Source organism: Kogia breviceps, chromosome 1 (genome assembly GCF_026419965.1).
Source record: "Kogia breviceps isolate mKogBre1 chromosome 1, mKogBre1 haplotype 1, whole genome shotgun sequence".
NCBI classification, from domain to species: domain Eukaryota; kingdom Metazoa; phylum Chordata; class Mammalia; order Artiodactyla; family Physeteridae; genus Kogia; species Kogia breviceps.
The window spans coordinates 48,690,490-48,710,636 of NC_081310.1; the positions used below are offsets into that span (position 1 = coordinate 48,690,490).

Here is a 20,147-nt window from a genome sequence, read left to right on the forward strand (position 1 = left end):
ATAAAATACACAGGTCTATGTATCATATATGAGAAGAAAATTAAATCTAAGGTTATTCAACACCCTTTGGAAATCAATCATTCAGGATAAACAATTTGATAACTGAACTAAGAGTTTACACTCTGGTTTTCATACTATTTCACATTAAAAAATCTTTTTAAGAAAAAACTTTAATGCCCCTCTAAATGTATACAGACCATATATTTAACCTTTTCTTGTAAGAGAGAACATGACAAACTTTCATTATTATTCTATACTATTAGAAACACAATTGATACCCAAAGCTAAGTAGGTGCGCAAGGCTGTTTTCCTTTACTATCTACGGTTTTTAGTTTTTCCTATTTCTTTGCTGCTATCATGTCAGCAGTCTCGCTGTTATTATCAGTATGTATATTTATGACAACATTTCAATTCTAAATTATTACTTTTAATCTATTACCTTAGAAACCACAAGCATCATGTATAAAATAAAAATAAGTTCTCAGTGAGAGCTTTATTTATAAGTAACTACTTATAAAAATGATATCTACTTTGGGGTTTTTGCATGTTTCAGAGAGATGAGGAGCTGCCACGGGGTCTACATAAGTTAAGAGTTATAACTTCAAATTTTCATACCTCTATCTAAGATGTCTCTCTTGCCTTCTTTAAACTCAACTCAGATATTCCAAGCAACCTTACCTGAAACCCCAGACCAGGTTACATAACCTTCTGAAGCTTTCTGTAAGACATATCCTAAGCTGCCCCATCCTTGCTACACACCACTGCATTTGCATGTTTCTCCAGTATGAGTGTCAGCTCCTTAACAGTCTCTTATCTCTCCTTCTCTAGCACTGAACCCATTCTCTGCTTATAAAAGCTTGTTGAATAAAACAAATGTCAGAGAATGAAACCAATGGTATAAAGAGCCATAAAACCGTAACACTCCATACAATAAAAATGAACTTTCATACTCATAATATTAACTTTCTTCTGAAAATACACACTTAGGAAATATAAACTTGAGGGAAAATCACAAGTATTAAGCACAAGCATGTGACAACACACTATTAAGCGGTTTCACCCACTGCACCCTCAAAAAAAATCTGTTTATCTTGGGGAGAAGAAAGCAAAATACATAACTGTATTTTCCCCAGGCAACCATATACTTTTTTTCCACCCTAAGTTCAAAAACACCTGACATTTAAGGAATGGTGATTGTTAATTATCCAAGCTAAAATAAAAGTTTTTTGGGTATATCTAGCTATTTTGAGGTGTTAAAATAAAAGTCAACCATTACAAACAGCCATAGATCTCGATGTTGGAAGGCTCTCAGAGGTCAACTAATGTCATTTATATACTCCTCCTCATTGCAGAAAGAGTTCAGGTTGGTAGAGAGCATCCAATCCACTTTTCATTCAATACACCCTACATTTCTGCCTCCCTTTGTCTTTCCCTCACCGATCCTCGGGACCCACACAAAACATGTCTTCTGCCTTGCAGATTGCAGCCTTTCAAAATCCATTTTATTTTGCTCTACTTATTTTATTTTATGGTTTGACTTATTTTAGTGATTAAAAGTAATATACATGCTTATCTATTTCAATGACTTCTTTGGCTTCTCAAAAATTATCCAGTAAAATGAAAACACCAGGCACGTTTATAGGTGTTCCTTTGTAAACCTTACCTTTTTGGCCCTCATAACCACCCTACGAAATAGGCAAGGCAAGTATCATCAACCTCATTTAATAAATCATCAATACAGAGTAGTAGTTGAGAGTCACTATGAGGCAAATTTAGAAGCAAGAGACCTGCCTCTTATGAGCTGTGTGATCATAAGTTACTTTCTCTAAGCCTGTTCCATCATCTGCAAACTGGGAATGACATTATAATAGTTCCTACATTAGATAGTTATTGCAAAAATTAACTAGATAATGCATATTATCTTATATAATAACTAAACCATTAAATACTCAATAATGTTAGTTTATTATTATCATGCAAAGAGAAAAAAACTGTGGCAAAACACTTATGCTCTCAGAATCTCATAGCAGCACTAGATCAAGAACTAAGGTCTGGCCTCCTCCTCTCGGTCCCGTATTGAACTCGAGTTGGAAGAGGCGAGTCCGGTCTCAAAATGGAGGTAAAACCGCGGCCCGGTCGCCCCCAGCCCAACTCCGGCCGTCGCCGCCGCTGCCAGGGGGCGATGATCCAAAGGCACCAGAACAGTTGAGAAAACTGTTTATTGGTGGTCTGAGCTTTGAAACTACAGATGATAGCTTAAGAGAACATTTTGAGAAATGGGGCACACTTACAGATTGTGTGGTGATGAGAGACCCCCAAACAAAACGTTCCAGGGGCTTTGGTTTTGTGACTCACTCTTGTGTTGAAGAGGTGGATGCAGCAATGTGTGCTCGACCACACAAGGTTGATGGGCGTGTAGTGGAACCAAAGAGAGCTGTTTCTAGAGAGGATTCTGTAAAGCCGGGTGCCCATCTAACAGCGAAGAAAATTTTTGTTGGTGGTATTAAAGAAGATGCAGAAGAATATAATTTGAGAGTCTACTTTGAAAAGTATGGCAAGATTGAAACCATAGAAGTTATGGAAGACAGGCAGAGTGGAAAAAAGAGAGGATTTGCTTTTGTAACTTTTGATGATCATGATACAGTTGATAAAATTGTAGTTCAGAAATACCACACTATTAATGGGCATAATTGTGAAGTGAAAAAGGCCCTTTCTAAACAAGAAATGCAACCTGCTGGATCACAGAGAGGTCGTGGAGGTGGATCTGGCAACTTTATGGGTCATGGAGGAAACTTTGGAGGTGGTGAAGGTAACTTTGGCCATGGTGGAAACTTTGGTGGAAGAGGAGGTTATGGTGGTGGAGGTGGTGGCAGCAGAGGTAGTTATGGAGGAGGTGATGGATATAATGGATTTGGAGGCGATGGTGGTAACTATGGCGGTGGTCCTGGTTACAGTAGTAGAGGAGGCTATGGTGGTGGTGGACCAGGATATGGAAACCAAGGTGGTGGATATGGTGGCGGTGGTGGAGGATATGATGGTTACAATGAAGGAGGAAATTTTGGAGGTAACTATGGTGGTGGTGGGAGCTATAATGATTTTGGAATTTATAGTGGACAACAGCAATCAAATTATGGACCCATGAAGGGGGGCAGTTTTGGTGGAAGAAGCTCGGGAAGTCCCTATGGTGGTGGTTATGGATCTGGTGGTGGAAGTGGTGGATATGGTAGCAGAAGGCTCTAAAAAAGAAGAAAAGGGCTACAGTTCTTAGCAGGAGAGAGAGCGAGGAGTTGTCAGGAAAGCTGAAGGTTACTTTGAGACAGTCATCCCAAATGCATTAGAGGAACTGTAAAAATATGCCACAGAATGAACGATGATCCATAATCAGAAAAGCTACTGCAGCTTAAACAGGAAACCCTTCTTGTTCAGGACTGTCATAGCCACAGTTTGCAAAAAGTGCAGCTATTGATTAATGCAATGTAGTGTCAATTAGATGTACATTCCTGAGGTCTTTTATCTGTTGTAGCTTTGTCTTTTTCTTTTTCTTTTCATTACATCAGGTATATTGCCCTGTAAATTGTGGTAGTGGTACCAGGAATAAAAAACTAAGGACTTTCTTACTTAAAAAAAAAAAAAAAAAAAGAACTAAGGTCTTACATTCTATCCACCTTGTCTTCCACAAAACCAAAAAATGTTTTTAGTTATATTTGCAGCTTAAAGTTGATTTTTTTCTTTTTCCATTCCCTTTGGCCAACCAAAGTTTCTAAAATCTACTATTATCATGTTCCTCTTCTAAATGAAATTCTCACAAGTACAAAAATTGCTAGAGTTCTCTATCTAGAAAAGTAAATTCTCAGTGGAGCATAATAAAGTTCTACCACATCTGGCATGCAAACATAATGAAATTTACAAGCAAAATGAGAAGTATCATATTAATTGCTAAACGAACTGGTTTCTCTAACCTACTATTGTTAGATTATCTTTTAAAACTTTTATCTGATATTTTCACATGGTAGAGATTGCTATTTTATTGTTTCTGAAACCAAGTGCAACAAGAGAAACCTGTTTCATCTATCAAAACTATTGACAAAATTGACAAGAAATATAAAACACATGTCAGAATTTTTAAAAATTAGAACACCCCATTGTTCATAGCAGCACTATTTACAATAGCCAAAACATGGAAGCAAACTAAATGTCCATCGACAGATGAATGGATAAAGAAAATGTGGTATATATACACAATGGAATATTACTCAGCCATAAAAAAGAATGAAATAATGCTATTTGCACCAACATGGATGGACCTAAAGATTTTCATACTAAGTGAAGTAAACCAGACAGAGAAAGACAAATATCATGATATCACTAATATGTGGAATCTAAAAAGTGATAAAAATGAACTTATTTACAAAACAGAAATAGACTCACAGACATGGAAAACAAACTTATGGTTACTAAGGGGAAAAGGGAGGGGGGAAGAGGGATAAATTGGGAGTTTGGGATTAACATAGACACACTACTGTATATAAAATAGGTAAACAACAAGGCAAGGACCTACTGTATAGCACAGGGAACTATATTCAATATCTTGTAATAATCTATAATGAAAAGAATCTGAAAAAGAATATATATATGCATATATATATATATACATATACGTATGTATAACTGAATCACTTTGCTGTATACCTGAAACCAACACTTTTTAAATCAACTATACTTCAATTTGAAAATTAAATAAAATAGGGGACTTCCCTGGTGGTCCAATGGTTAAAAATCCACCTTCCAATGCAGGGGTCATGGGTTCAATCCCTGGTTGGGGAACTAAGATCCCACGTGCCTCAGGGCAACTAAGCCCATGTGCCACAGCTACTGAGCCCGTGCACCACAACAAAAGATCCCACATGCCACAAGGAAGATCCCACGTGCCACAACTAAGACCCGACGCAGGCAAATAAAATAAAATAAATACATAATTAGAGGCCTAGAATCATTAGTGAAAAATTAAGCTGCCTAACTCATGCATAAAAATTTTATAGGTTCACTACTATTGGCAAACAGGTGGTCCTAGGATTTAAATAATAACATCTAATCTCATTTTTTCCATTAATGTTAACCAGGAAGCTCGGGTTAGTGTTAGAATCAATTCTAGAATATTGAGAGGAAAAAATGGATGGTGGAAAGAAGACATTAACTGAATTACAATTTAGTACCAACTTGATAGGCAGTAATACATCTTTGCATAGGAAGACTAGGACAAAGTCAAATCAAAATATTGTCCCAAATTTGACCACTAACAGCAGGGCAAAATATGAGATAAAGATTTTAAATGAAAGAATACAGTCCATGAAAGAAGATCTTTGTGGAAATAAAATAATAAATGAATACGGTCTGATGTCTATTTGCTGCTGAGACAACAAAATTACTATAAAACAACCTAAGAAACCATACTGTCTGCCAGTATATGTATAGGCTCCCGTCAATGGTTGACTTTTCACTAAACTAAAATATCATTTATTCAAAGTGTCATACCAAGATAAATTTACTAAAGAGAAACTATTCAAGGAAATACCTAATATCCACTCTAACAACCATTTGCATTTATACAATGCTCCTAGCAAGGGGACTCAAAAATGACAAAGTACATCTTGAAGCACAGCACAAATACTCTACATTGTTTATCAAAAACTAGTGCTACATGTCTCTTAAACCTTCAAAACTGAAAACCACAAGTTCGTATTTTTACTAAAAATAGTGTTTATTTGCATCCCCTCTGGTGAAGTTTGATTTTTAAAGTCCTCTAATTTTGCCTACTGCTGATAATGAGGGAAGAATATGGGTGTACATAATACACAGGGTAAGAGAGAGGTTGAGAAATCCTTCACTGGTGCATGAATGAATTCTACACTTGCCTTTAAAAATGTGCTACTTTTCTGGAAATGTGGCATTCAAAAAATCCCTTTGGGTTTGCATTACTTTCATATTTGTGACTTGAAAGATAGTCTTCAAAGAGCCAGACCACTTATTTTTAGTCATTTACCAGGTAGACTGTGTTTTCGCCATATGTTCCAACAGCTAGTGGGTGGGGTGTGTGTTATACCTACATATAAACACACACATCCATGTGCATGTGTATATCTTTAGAAAAATGTTTGCATAGTTTAAATTAAGGACATCAACATCACACTTTGTATCACAAAAAAATGATAGTAGAAAATTTGGAAGAATTTTAATAAACTCAATTTGTAAAACCTAACACATCTTAAAAAAAAAAAACCCACCTCTGTGCTGACATGATTAGCTACACCATTCAAATGGTGCAAGGTATCCGAAGCATGCTGCATCTGAACTCTTATCATGCTATTTGGGGTGTGCTATTTTGTGGAGAGGTTCACATGAAACTGCTAAAACCTAAAGTAACAGGACAATATACTTTACATATCAGAAGCTTAAATAAATGGGGAAAACAGTATGGCAAAGACATAATTCACATTTATTTTGGAACCAAAGCTCATCCCAAAAATTCCCTGTCAACCATCCAGAAGTAGCCCAGCTTTTTACCAACCAAGCAGCTTTTTACTATAGCAACTTCATTACCAAGATTACCGAAATTTTCCACACACTTCTAACAGTCTGTATGTGTTGTTACCTGGGCAACATTCAAAAAGGGCTTTTAGCTTTACAGAACTGGTAGGTCAAAGAGAAGTAAAGCTTCTTCAAATTGACTGTGCATCATTTTAATTAGAAGCAGTAAGTATGAAATCATCAACAGACAGAAAACCTTGAGAACTACCACCAGAGCTTCAATTTGATTAACAGACACAACTTACTGTCATTTGTCTTCATTTCTAGCCACCTGATTCCCCTGTGGAACAAAGCAAGCTCTATCCAAGACTTCAAAACATCTCCAGTCATACAGGCTGTCAAAGACATAAATGCTGAAATCAAAGGAACTTCTTTGAGTAAAGAATCTATCCTTCACAACTGGCTATAGTATGAAATACCCTGCTTTGCTGCCCTAAATTCTGAAAAGCAGTCCGCTCAGTTGTGGATCTGTATAAACTGCCTTTCTGCCTAAACCAAACCTGCCTCCAAAAATTAAGATCCAGTCATTTAGAAAGCACATTTTTAAAGACGCTTTGAAAAGACTTTCACAACTGCTTCCTGTACTGCTACAGCCAATTTGATGCTGTCTATTTGGCCAAACAAAAAATAATGGCATCTCCTTACAAAGAAAATATTTTCCCTTTCTTTCCAACAGTTTTAGGATTGATAAACTCCAGGTTGTTTCTCTTACACTAATAATTTTTCCCTCAGCTTTTACTCTAAAGATACTTAAGTGTTCTCTGGGTCATAGTCTCATCAGGAGCACAGCATACAAAGCTTATTTAACATTAAGAAGTACTAGATGACTCCAGAGACAAAAATGAAAGATGAGTTGAAAAACAGCAGAAAGGAAAACTGGTCTTCAAGGCTCTTCACCATCTGGTATTGACTCTTTCTTGCCTAGTTCTTTCCCTCCATACCTTTGATCGCCCTGGCCTCTGGCCCTGAAAGGCCTTTCTCTATATACTATTTGTCCTATTTCCACATGTCCAAATCCTACCCATTCTTCAAAGCATGGTTTAAATGTCACCTCTTCCCATATCCTTACAACTAAAAGTAATCTCTCCCTCCTCTCTCTAACTTGTACTGCCTTATCTTTATCTCTTTAGCACACATTACTTTCTGCCTTACATTATCTTTGTTTCCATATTTAATCCCCCACGTAAGCATAATGCCTCAGGGTCAAGGTTCATGCCTTATTCATCTCTATTCAAACTGCTTAACACAATGTCTTACATATATTAAACACTCTAATTGAGCTACATGAATGGCTTGGGTTAGGAAAAGAGATAAATCCACTAGAAACAACTCCAGACTAGGAGTCCCCAGACCTGGCTTTGCTAATGACTAGCTATGTGACCTTGAACTTCCATTTTTTAGTGGGTTCATCCACAAAGTGAAGAGGGTGAACTAAACCAGTTTTCAACTGCAAACTGTTATCCATTATCTGGCTGTAAAACCAATTTGGGTGTCAAAACCCGGCATTTTTTAATAAAATGAAATAGAATAGAAAATACCAAAGTGTGTTGTAGGCAGTGCTGTGGTATGCTGTAAATGTTTAACCGGCTATCCAAAGGAGAGAGAAAAGCTGTGAACTGTAACATTTGCAGGTGTCCCTGGTGTAAATACTCCCACCAGGGCCAATTTCAAGCTACACATGGAGTTGGGTGGGAAGAGAGGCACAAATGCTCTTACAAGCCAACTGATGAGCCAGCTCCAGCAAGGTCCTGAAAAGATAAGTGTTGTTTCACCAAACTTTTCTTTCAACTGTGTGTGTGTGTGTGTGTGTGTGTGTGTGTGTGTGTGTGTGTGTGTGCGCGCATGTGTGTTGAACCAGGGTATAAGATGTATTTCTTACTATGAGCCACAGTCAAAACAGTTCATAAATGTTCAGCTAAGCAATCTCCTAGTCTCTCTTCCATGTATGCTACACAAAGCAATAAATTTCACTCTTAGTTACATATGTAATCTCTTCACCACCAAAACTGATTATGTCTCTTCAAAAATGAGAGTAACAGAGGTGCCTATTGATACCGCCAGAAGGCAAATTACAGGGAGTGGAAATTTGGCTTAGAAAGTATTAGCAAAAGGCCAAGGTTCTCAGCCTTTGTTCAGTTACAACCGAGGGCTACAACACCTTACTAGTAGCAATGGCTCATTTAGCAAAGGGTTCAGAGAAAGAGGAGGAGAGGAAAAGGAAATATAGTATGAAAAAAGTCCATGTAATTGTGATATGTGCCCATTCCCCCACTCCACTAAGAACCTGGGTACAGAGAAAACCAGTGCTGTAAAAAAAGTAAATTTCCATACCTGGTATTTCCCTGTCAAATTCTCCAGCACAAGCCTGCAATGAGAATCCCCTACTACTAAAATTAAGTTTTTGCCATGGACTAGAGACATGTAGTACTTTCTGAACTTAGAAGAGGCAAGGGGGAAAATAGTACAGCAAACAGTTGTTAGACTTGATATTCTGGGAAAACCAGGCTTTTATTGAAAAAAATAATTTATTTTCTTCTTATTTAAGCTTACTAAACTGGGTGAAAAGGGAAGTTTCTTGAATATATTTTTGGCTGTACTATGTCTATCACAACAACACAGTCTGTAGCCAGATTTTTCATGAGTGTTTATAAAGAATTGTGTTTTCTATTTTTAAGGTTATTTAGAAAACAAGAAGGCTCAGAATTTCCAGTGGGCTAATAATCTTAGCCCAAATCTAACTGCAAATCAACTGAATATATGCCTCTAAGTTTCCCAGGAAAATCCCAAAAATTACACCAAAAAACACCAAAAGATGACAAAAAGAAGTCAGCAAGAGCACAAACTTGCAATACTCAAGTATGGTATCCTATCTGTTGAATGAGTACAATATGAAAAGTAAATGAAGTATGAAAAAGAGAGTGAAAAGATATGAAAAAGATACAAGTTCTGCTTAATTCCATTAACTATTCCTTATTAGGGTCCACTGATAGTCAGGTACTTATACCTAATTTCAAATACTGACCATAAAGTAAAAATTATTAACCACTTTGAAAAGCCAAGAATTAGGTCAAGCAATGTCTTTCCCCATGCTCACAATATTAAACCTCTCCTTAAAAACTGAGTATGTTCTGGGGCTTTCCTGGTGATCCAGTGGGTAAGACTCTGCACTCCCAATGCAGGGGGCCCAGGTTCCATCTCTGGCCAGGTAACTAGATCCCACATGCATGCCGCAACTAAGAGTTCATACGCCACAACTAAGGAGCCCATAAGCCACAACTAAGGATCCCTCAAGCCGCAACTAAGACCTGGCGCAACCAAATAAATAAATAAATAAATATTTAAAATAAAATTTTAAAAACCTGAGTATGTTTTACCATAACTCAGGCTCAAGGCTCGATTTTCTTTGCCTCCACTATCTGTGGTGCCAAATGCTCATAAGACTATCTCTATAAGAAATTCCAGAGCTGTCCTTACAGTACCAGAGGCTGGAATAGCCTTGGGCTGCCGGTCATGCTCAGACCCACCGGCTGACCTATTTATATAAAGCAAGAGCTATACACATGTAGCAACTCATTAAAACTTGTGAGACAGCAAAAAACCTCTGTGCCTGGCAATCCCATAGCCTACAGTATCTATGTCATTCTCCAAACACCCTCTATCCATCCATAATCATCCCTACACCACTTCAAGGCAATAGTAGGCTAGAATGCAGACCCAGTTCTACACCCTCAATACAAGAAAGTTTTGCTACTTAGCTACTACTCTCTTCAAAGCTAATCTCTAGAAACCTGGCTATCTCCAATTCATAATATTTTTACTTGACACAAGAGAATTCCTTCTTTTGACTACTCCAAAAGAATGGATAAAAGGACTATCAGCTGTAATGCTGTATCATCTGAGTTCAAATAAATATACAGTAATTGAACGAGTTCAACTTTGGGTTAAGGCAAAGAAAATTTTAATTATAAGTTTTTAGAAGTCACAAATTTAGAATTGGTGAGCTGATAAACATAGAAACTTCTGTTTTACATACTCAATAAAATTCTGTTATTTAAATTTTAAAACACCATAAAAACTACTAGAGTGAAAAGAAAATGGTCTGAATCATGAAACAATTAACAAAAGAACAAAAATTCTCAGAACACCACAATTGTAATGTATAAAAATTCCCATCAAATAACTCAGGCCAAAAAAAAAAGTCATACACTTACAGTTACACCTTTTTATGTTGGTTGGTATATTCACTACATGTCCCAGTGTACTGGGACCTACTACCTTGTTTCCAGCTTTCTAGAATACAATGTAGGCTATATAGTACATTCACCTATAAAGACTACATCCACTTCTCTCCAGATGACTTGTCCATACATAATACCAGGGCACATTTTGACCTGATTTAATAGAGACATCAGTCTAACTCAGTCTCAACTAACTCCCCAACCAAGAGAGCATTTAATACAATTTGAAGATAATGCATACATTAAATTCATCTGGTCTTTCTCCTTTGTAATTTCGTTGTCAGTTTCACATGGAACTTTGTTGAGATAACGAATCACAGGCCAGTTTTCCAGTAGGAGCAACTTGTGGGCCAATATTTTCCATGCACAAAATCCACTTCCAATCTGACCACAAGCAAACTTCATGTTTGTATCTTCTGACATCATACTACTGGATATTCTACAGAAGTGCAGCAGAAGCCACATATAAACACCACTATGAGAAAAGTCAGAAGGTTTTCACGATATCGTGTTGTCAGAATCGTTAAGAAGCAACTACTCACCTCCCACCATGTACAAGATAATTTAAATGTATTTTTAAAAATCCCTAAACCTTCCTGTACCAAAAATGCAGACCCTGAAATCAGTTTCCAGTCAGCGCTGAAATCTGTCAGGCAAGCAAAAGTTCTCCTTACCGTTAGCATAATGAGGTTGACAATTCTTATCACTTACATGAAACCCTCAGTTCTGCAAGTGACCAGGTGAATTTTGGTACATTTTCTAAGATGATCCTGAGAAGTATAAGAAGAATACACAAGCACCTGGACACACTCCCCTGGGATCAGAAACAAACCCTGTCGGTCCAGTCCCCTGGCACCCGGACACCTCCCGCTGGCCAGTGGCCCCTTTCCACATGCTGACGCACTGCCCAGTCCTGCACCGTTGGCGACCAGTGCAAACTACTAGCCCAGTCTCAGAAACTTTGACTCAGTTATCAAGACACTGAGCACCCACAACCTGGACGGGGGCTGTTTGGCATGGGCAGGCGGTCAACTTTGAAGCGGGGCATTTCTTCCAAGTAGAGATCTGCCCAGGACGCAGCCTATCCCATCCAGCAAAACCACAAGCATCAACAGCAGCAGAGGAGCAAAGACCCGGGCGGAGACAGGGGGAGCGCGAGGGCAAGACGCGGTCACGCTGAATGTGGGTAAGAAAATAACCTAACCACACGCCCCCCGGACGTGGGGCTGCTGGGACTGCGAACCCGGCAGCAGGCACGGCGCAGCACCGGAGGCGGCGGCGATGTCAGGAGGGCACAGCTGGAAACGAGCTCCCAGTCACCAACCCCGCCCCCAGGTGAGGGGCGCCGACCCCGACAGCCGGCCCGCCCGGGCCGCGAAGAGCCGCCGCCCGGGAGAACCGCGATGTCCGGGAAGCCACCGACAGTCCCGAACCCTCCCCGAGCCTTCCTCCCGAGGTCCTCTCGCATCCCGTCCCGGGCCTGGCCCCCACCGCTACCCTCCCCGGCTCGCCCCGGCGCCAGCACCCCCAGCCCGGCTCCGGGTCTCTTGTCTGCCCGCCGGCCCCTAGGAGGCCGCCCTCGCCTCACCTCCTCACGTCTCCGCGGGCAGGGCCGGAACAACTCTGCCAGGCGCCCGGGTCCCACCCGCCGCCCCGCGCTCTGCGACCGGGCCCGTCCCGTTCACTCCGCCGCCGCCAGAGCCCTGGGAGGGCGGAGGGAGCAGGGCGGAGGGAGCGGAGAGCTGAGGGGAGGAGGACCGCCCGGCAGGAAGAGGCGAGGGAGGGGGCGGGCCGGGGAGGAGGAGGAGGAGGCGGTGGCGAGTCGGGAGCGCGCGCGTCCGGGCCCCTCGGAGCGGCGTGCGCGCTCCTGAGGGCGGAGGCTCCTTCTCTTCCCTGAGCTGCGGGCGCGCACGCGCGTACACGTCCCCGCCTAGCCATGGTTGGGTTAGGGCCCGCGAGTGAGGACTCGGCCGACCTGGCTTGTTACGAGTAGCGACCCGCGAAGGGGCTAGAGGCGCTTGTGACGGTTCAGAACCTCCCGGAGGGTGACCGCGCCGTGAGCCAGCCCGCGCGGACTAGCTGAGGTCGTCCGCGAGCCCCGAGCGAGTTGGGCTGAAGCCCTGCCCGGCGGTTACCGAGCTCTTAGATAATTCTGAGTTTGGGGCGATTGTGTTCTTGCTCATAAACCTGGCTTACATATATTTTCATTCTTAATAATGCCCAGTAATCCTCAGGGAAGTCACCTTTTAAAGAATACTAACTTTTCTCGCCAGTTACTCTTTTCTGTGCCTCTTTCGAGGTGTTTTGTGTACTTACGAAGTGCTCCCTTACCGGTTCCTTCTATGAGACTCGGGAGATTGAAGAGGAAAATAACCTGCGTACCTGCGTGGAATGAACGGGAAGCTCTATTATGTATTTATGAAGAAAACGTACCCTCATTTGCACCTTTTTATCCTTGTCATAAATTTGGGCGCACAAACTAGTAGAAATAAAATAAGCTAACTCTTTTTCATCTACTAATACTGTACTGATCCGTCAACTGTGGATATCCTCCTTCCCAGATACTGCAGGCAAAAATGACCAGGAAATTTTCTGAATTTCCTTAGCACGTTGTTTCTATAGGTTTGTGGCACCGAATATATTCACCCTTACCTGGGTAAATCTGTGCAATACTTTATCCCACTAGATAATCTTTGAGGCCCTGCTTAATTCCTTTTTATCTTCCACCATGCCTAGCATAGTGTCTGACTCATAGAAAGTACTCCATAAATGTTATTGTATGAATAAGTGAATATATTGCAGCAAGAGTTAAGTGTATATCTAATAATTTCTGATCTAGAGTGACTTCTTTAGTTTAAAATTCTCCCTGTCCTACCTCAATCCCCCTGCACTCATTTCCCCACCTAGATCCAAAAGCTACCTAAGAAATATGACATTTGTCCAAAGAGCCCTCTCGGGCCTTCCCTGGTGGTGCAGTGGTTGAGAATCCGCCTGCGGATGCAGGGGACGCGGGTTCGTGCCCCGGTCCGGGAAGATCCCACATGCCGTGGAGCGGCTGGGCCCATGAACCATGGCCGCTGAGCCTGCGCGTCGGGAGCCTGGGCTCCGCAAAGGGAGAGGGCACAGCAGTGAGAGGCCCGTGTACCACCAAAAAAAAAGAGCCCTCTCAAGTTCTACAGACACACACTGTGCCCCCCACCACGCCTAGATGTTGGGACATATTAAGAGTGTTGCAACTGTTTTGTGTTTCCCCTACCTACTGGGCTTCTTTAAGCTCTGTAACCCAAGAGACTACCTAGCTCTGGCCCTGACCCAATAAATGCTGGTCTTTAGATATTTAATAAAGTTAAATATAACTCAAAACATCTGTATCTATTAATAAATAAGCCAACAACTATGTACTTAGCCTCTACTAAACGAAATACTAGTAAAGTTACACTGGACACCATAAGAAAGTCAATAGATGAAAAAGACAGTTTCTGCCTTCTGATATCTGCTAACCAGAAAAAACTTTCTGACAAAAATGGCAACACTGTGATAATTGTCTGCATTCAATAAGAAACAGCCCCCCAAAAAGGAAATAACATTTTTAAATCACAAGTCCAAAGTAAGTGTAGTGTTCCCAAATTCATTACCATATGCCTTCGGCAGCAATAACATTGTCCACCATTGGCTGTTGCCAGTTAATTCTCCTATTAAAGTGGAGCATAACAGCCAAGTCACTATTATAGGATCACTGATGTGCCAACTTGCTACAAGGAAAAGGACTCTGTCCCATGGCCACATGTTACACCTCTAATCACCAGGGGTCATTCTGTAAAACCGAGCTGTTCCTCACAATAGAACTTGGATAAGAGATGTCACAAGAGAACCTAGATAAGAGACAAGTCACAAGAGAACCTAGATAAGAGACAGTGAAGGTGATTTGGTACAAATTCATCCTCACTACCAGAAAAACAGTTCTAAGTACATGCCAAAGAACTAATAACAAAGCATTCTTCCTATAATGTGTGATGCTGACTTCTCTCCCCACTATGGCTTTCTTAGTATTAAGCATACAGTAGCAGCCCTGGTCCATGAAAGGACTGAAGCTCTTACTTCGAGGGGAGGTGTTATAAAATGTTCTAACAGGGCTTCCCTGGTGGCGCAGTGGTTGAGAGTCCGCCTGCCGATGCAGGGGACGTGGGTTCGTGCCCCGGTCCGGGAGGATCCCACATGCCGCGGAGCGGCTGGGCCCGTGAGCCATGGCCGCTGAGCCTGCGCGTCCGGAGCCTGTGCTCCGCAGCGGGAGAGGCCACAACAGTGAGAGGCCCGCATACCGCAAAAAAATAAAAAATAAAATGTTCTAACATGATTCATAACATGACAGAAACTGGTGGCCTAGGTCCAGATCTAACCCACAAATGCATTTTGTTTGGCCTGCATGGTGCTTAAAAAATTAGCCAAAGTTAAAAGCCAGAAGATTTCACATGCTTTTCGGGGTTCTTTTTAAAAAGTGGAAGATTTGGAAACAGTGGGCTTACATTTTCACATGAGGACAGTAAGCTACAGGACATGCTTTGTCTGTTTTCCAAAGTCTTTACATTCCTTATTGTACCTTACACTGCTCTATTTCCTTCATGTGGGTCTGCAATTCCCAATTTAAAATATCATAATACTGTATCAAAAACTGGAAACAAGTTCAACATTGAACAAAAATGGAAGAGTTTAAACTATGGTATTTAATGAAGTGGAATATTATTATATTGCATTTATAATAAGCACTATTGGTTGACTCCCACCCAAGTGTGCATTTCCACCCCTCTGCAATTGTAAGTTAGCTAATAATTTGAATGGGAACAGGCCCAGCTCCAGCTCCAAGTGTAGACTCTAACTGAGGTACATAATCAGCCTAATCAGGTCCTCACCTGACTGTCAGTGATAGACACTAACACAAGTCTAAATTGGCCCAGTCATAACGAAGGCCAAATCTTGTGTTTGTTGGGAGAAGAAAAGTCCTCTCTCTCTCTCTCTCTCTGTCTCTCTGTCTCTCTGTCTCTCTCTCTCTCTCTCTCTGCCTAGTGTGATAGATGCATGTGAGTCCCATAGTTATTGTAGCCACTTTGCTACCATGAGGGAAGCCAGCCTGCGGATAAAGCTGACACATGGTGCGAGAGCTCAAACCCAGATTGAAACCTACCACCTTCCTCTGGATTTAGTAACTTCCCTGAACCAATAAATTTTCTTAGCTACTTAAGAAAGTTCAAATTTGGCTTTTTATTACTTGCAGCCAAAGCTAAATTTTCCATGCATGTTACAAAAGAAAAGGCTGTAGTTGCATTATTTGACTCTTCTAAGGATACACTTCCAATGGTATGAATAGGTAATAACCTACATGATAAAATTTTACAGGGTCTTAAAAGGAATTTCACCACCATCACCCCAAAATCCTTCCCTGATTAGATTACCTTATGCCTTAGAATCCTTCATTATACTTTTTTTAAAAACTTTGACTTCAGTCCTATGCTCTATTTAAATCAACTTACCCTGAGAAGAGCACTTCATGACTCTAATCAGTAATCTTGTATAAATGAGTTTATCATATGGTTTTTGAGTAGTTTTTTTACTAGTGGGAAAATAGAAAAAGAGACAATGGGAACCTGAGGAAGGAAGGAATCACAGAGAGAGCAAAGATGTAAGAGAAGAAACTACAGATATAGACGACAAATTCTTATATTTCACAGTTCTATGCAGGGCTGAAATTCAGAGTAATTCAGGCAAATCATACTAAGCCTATAAGATAAATCAAACCAATATTATAATCACCCTTTTAAGACTGAATAAGAACAAAATCAAACAATATGTATATAAGGATCAGAAAATTTCCTCAGCAGTAGAAGAGGCAAGCAGAGCCATAAATATCTCTCTAAAGAAGAAGAGCTGATGTACTACTTTTGTGATTCGATAAGAAATGAAAAGGACACCTACCAAAAACTATCCCCATACCTTGTGGCAGGAGTGTGAAATTCACTGCACTGAGTCCTTTTCTTGTTCTGGGGCAGTGATCCTCATTAATGTATAACAAAATCACCTTGGGAGTTTATTTTTTAAATGCAGACTTCTACACTCAACCCCGAAGAGATTCGGTAACTCTGGGGTGATACTTGGGACTTGTTTTATTTTAATTTTTTATTATAAAAAATGTTTAAGCACATAAAAAGTAGAGAGAATAGTATAATGTTTTCATGTGCCAATCATTCAGCTTGAACAATTATCACCATATGGCCAATCTCCTCTTCTCTACCCCTCACATGGATTTCACCTATAAAAAAAGATAAATATATATTTCATTATATAGTTCTAAAAGGTAAGGATTTTTTTTGTATTTGAAATCAATAAAATCCAGAACGTGGGAAACTCTATGGGACAAACCACCAAGTTCCTTCAACAAATATATAGCATAAATAAAAATAGGAGGGAGGATATGCTTAAATTGCTTGAATCTTCATTTTGTTTGTTTGTTTTTTAACAGCTTCATGCAGTATAACTGCCATACAATGAACTCTACATATGTATACAATTTGACAAGTTTTGACATATGTATACACCTGTGGAACCATCACAACAGTTAGGACAGCAAACGTATTTATCTCCCAAAAAAGTTTCCTTGGGCCTCTTTGTAAGTTCTCTCTCTTATTCCCCCATCCTCAGGCAACCACTGATCTGCTGCCATTCTAGATTAGTTTGCACGTTCTAGAGTTTTCTATAAATAGAATCACACAATAGGTATTCTATTCAGTGTTGCTTCTTTCACTCAGTGGAATTATTCTGAGATTCATCCTCGCTGTTCATGTATCAATAGCCGTTGCTTTTTAGTCTTCCAGTCTCACGACATGATTCCAGTTCCAGTATCCATGTGAGCCATTGGGCTTCAGCATGTACTTGGCTTCAGCTCCCTCTAATACTCCATTTTTCTGTTTTCCTTTTTCTAGAACCTGGCAATTTCCCCTTTCTTGATTTCAAAATATTGAAATTGTCAACGTATATTTTTTTCAATTTTTTACATTATTATCTAGCATGTTTATATTTTTGGAAAGGTAGAGAGTCTTTGTCAGCCAACTTTTGACTTTGCCATTTTATTCTGAATTTGATTAATTTTTTAACAATTTTTTTTAAACTCCTTTTTAACAATATAAAGAAACTATTGAAAAGGAACTCTATTTTTTAACAGTGTAAAGAAACTATACAAAGAGGGGAGCCTGCCTCTGTGTTGATGTGATGTCAGCCATTTTAGCACAGTTCTTGCTCCCTGATGAACTCCTGACCCCAGGCATGCAAACATAGCTTTGGCAGTGACCCCAAGTTCCCTTGAAGTACTTGCCAGAGGACTAGAATTTCGATTTTGGACATATAAGAAATATTCCTTTTTTTTTTTTGGCCATGTGGCACGTGGGATCCTAGTTCCCCAACCAGGGATTGAACCTGTGCCCCCTGCAGTGGAAGCATGGAGTCCTAACCACTGGACTGCCAGGGAAGTCCCAGAAATATTCCTTAAATACATGTGTTTTGTATTTATTCCTTAAATACATATGTTCTAAGCAACTTCAAAAATTACAAATACTTTCATGGGAAATCCACCCTCTCCACCACCTCCCACCCCTCCCCCAAGACATTCTTTTAGTCCCTTTTCCCTTTGCCACATTAAAAAATAAGCTGAAAATTTGAAAAAAAAATTTATGTCAAAGTTCTATGAGAGTCTAACATTAAAGTAATTGAGAATTATCAAATGACACTGTTGCTTTAGAATATATTAAAAGATTCCCAACACTTTCTCTAATACTTCTCCAATTTCAGGAAGATTCTCACTACTCTTTATACTTTGATTTGATGACAATAACAACCTCTAGTGGAAGATCATTTGTTTATGATATTTATACCTATATACATCATTGCTAATAATTTCAAACTTCATACCAAAGTTGAGGAGTATTTTTCATAAAAAGTATATCCTGTGATCATATTCATAATATCTTATTTCATAAGATAAATGGAGAGTGAGTGATGTTCATTATGTTATTCTCTATGCCATTTGGTATATTTAAAATTGCATGATAATTTTTAATTTAATTTCTCTGTCACTTTGTGCTTTACTTTGGATACATACCCTTCAATCTCTTTTGTAGAACTAATATCTCTCTCTTCTATATCCCCACAACACCTGGTACATACTTCCTTACAGCACCTATAACACTTTCTTACGTTTAAATTTTTTCATGACTACCTCCACTAGATTTTATCTCTTTGAAGACAAAAATCATGTCTTTTTTTTCCCTAGTACCCAAACATTTAGTAGATGTTTATTGTATGAAATATTGAAAATGCATTCATACATTTGTCTTAGAAATGCTTCTCTTCTCAATGAAACAGAGAACTTAAGTAATATAACAAATTACTGAGTTTCCTGATAATTTATCATAAATTACTTTCTTTGGTTGCAAGCAACAGAAATGTTCTCTGCATAGAGAAAGCAAGCATTTTTTAAAAATTGTATCAACAATACAATTAAGGATCTCTATCAATAATTCTAATTTATCAGCAATCAATGCTTGACCTAGCTACTTTATTAGAAGAAGTATATTTGTCTCTATGCCAGTGACTCCTAACTTCTTGCCTCAACATTCATTTTCTCTTTCCACCTTAATAACAAAATCCCAAATTTATTCGGGATTAGAATGTGCAGAGTTAAAAGATTACAATTCCTGGACTCCCTTGCAGCTATGTACTCTGGCAAAAGAGAAGTAACTGAGAAATTATCTTCAAAGAAAAAGAATGGGCTCCTCTCCTTTCATTCCTCCTGCTCCCTTGAACATAGATGTGGTGGTTGAATCTAGCAATCATCTTGAATGAGAGTACAAATGCACACCATAGGAATGGTGAAGTAATGAACTGGGAGCAGTTTAGATGAACTGGAAGGAGTGATGAACTGATGACTTTGTAGAACCTCTAACCCACCTGGAACACCAACTTCCAAACTTCATTTATACAGAATGAAACCTTGTATTTTTAATCCATTATTATTTTTTTATTTTTGGTTTTACTCACTGCAGCTGAACCTAAATCTAACCACTAATACAGTACTTAAACCTTATTTTAAGGTCATACTCCTTCATTGATTAACTATTTTAGAATAGTTAAAATAGTTTCATAATACTGTAATTCCTTTAAAATTGAAATTCTTTATTTAGACCCATTATACCTAGGATAGCTGATACAGGAAGGCTGGATGAGAATTTCAGTAATTATTTTGTCTTAATAACCATAGCTAAAATGCATGTTTTATGTCAA

General features: G+C 39.5%; 2 protein-coding genes across 4 annotated transcripts in view; one reads left to right on the top strand and one right to left on the bottom strand.

Moving 5' to 3' along the window:
- The window catches only part of RABGAP1L (RAB GTPase activating protein 1 like), a 742,996-nt gene extending 730,329 nt beyond the window's left edge, over nucleotides 1-12,667 (bottom strand). For 2 of the 3 annotated variants that reach the window (XM_067031217.1, XM_059046250.2), the window contains exon 1: nucleotides 12,412-12,599. The gene's annotated coding sequence lies outside the window, so the exon portion shown is untranslated. Of the gene's footprint in view, nucleotides 1-12,411 lie in introns of all 3 variants that reach the window. The other variant, XM_059046252.2, reaches the window with a different exon arrangement.
- LOC131745750 (heterogeneous nuclear ribonucleoprotein A3-like) lies at nucleotides 2,077-3,255 on the top strand. The gene is given in 2 exon segments (XM_059046301.2): nucleotides 2,077-2,174; nucleotides 2,177-3,255. Coding segments are annotated over 2 exon segments (1,125 nt in total). The 5' UTR covers nucleotides 2,077-2,113; the 3' UTR covers nucleotides 3,241-3,255.
- Nucleotides 12,668-20,147: the final 7,480 nt, after the last annotated feature.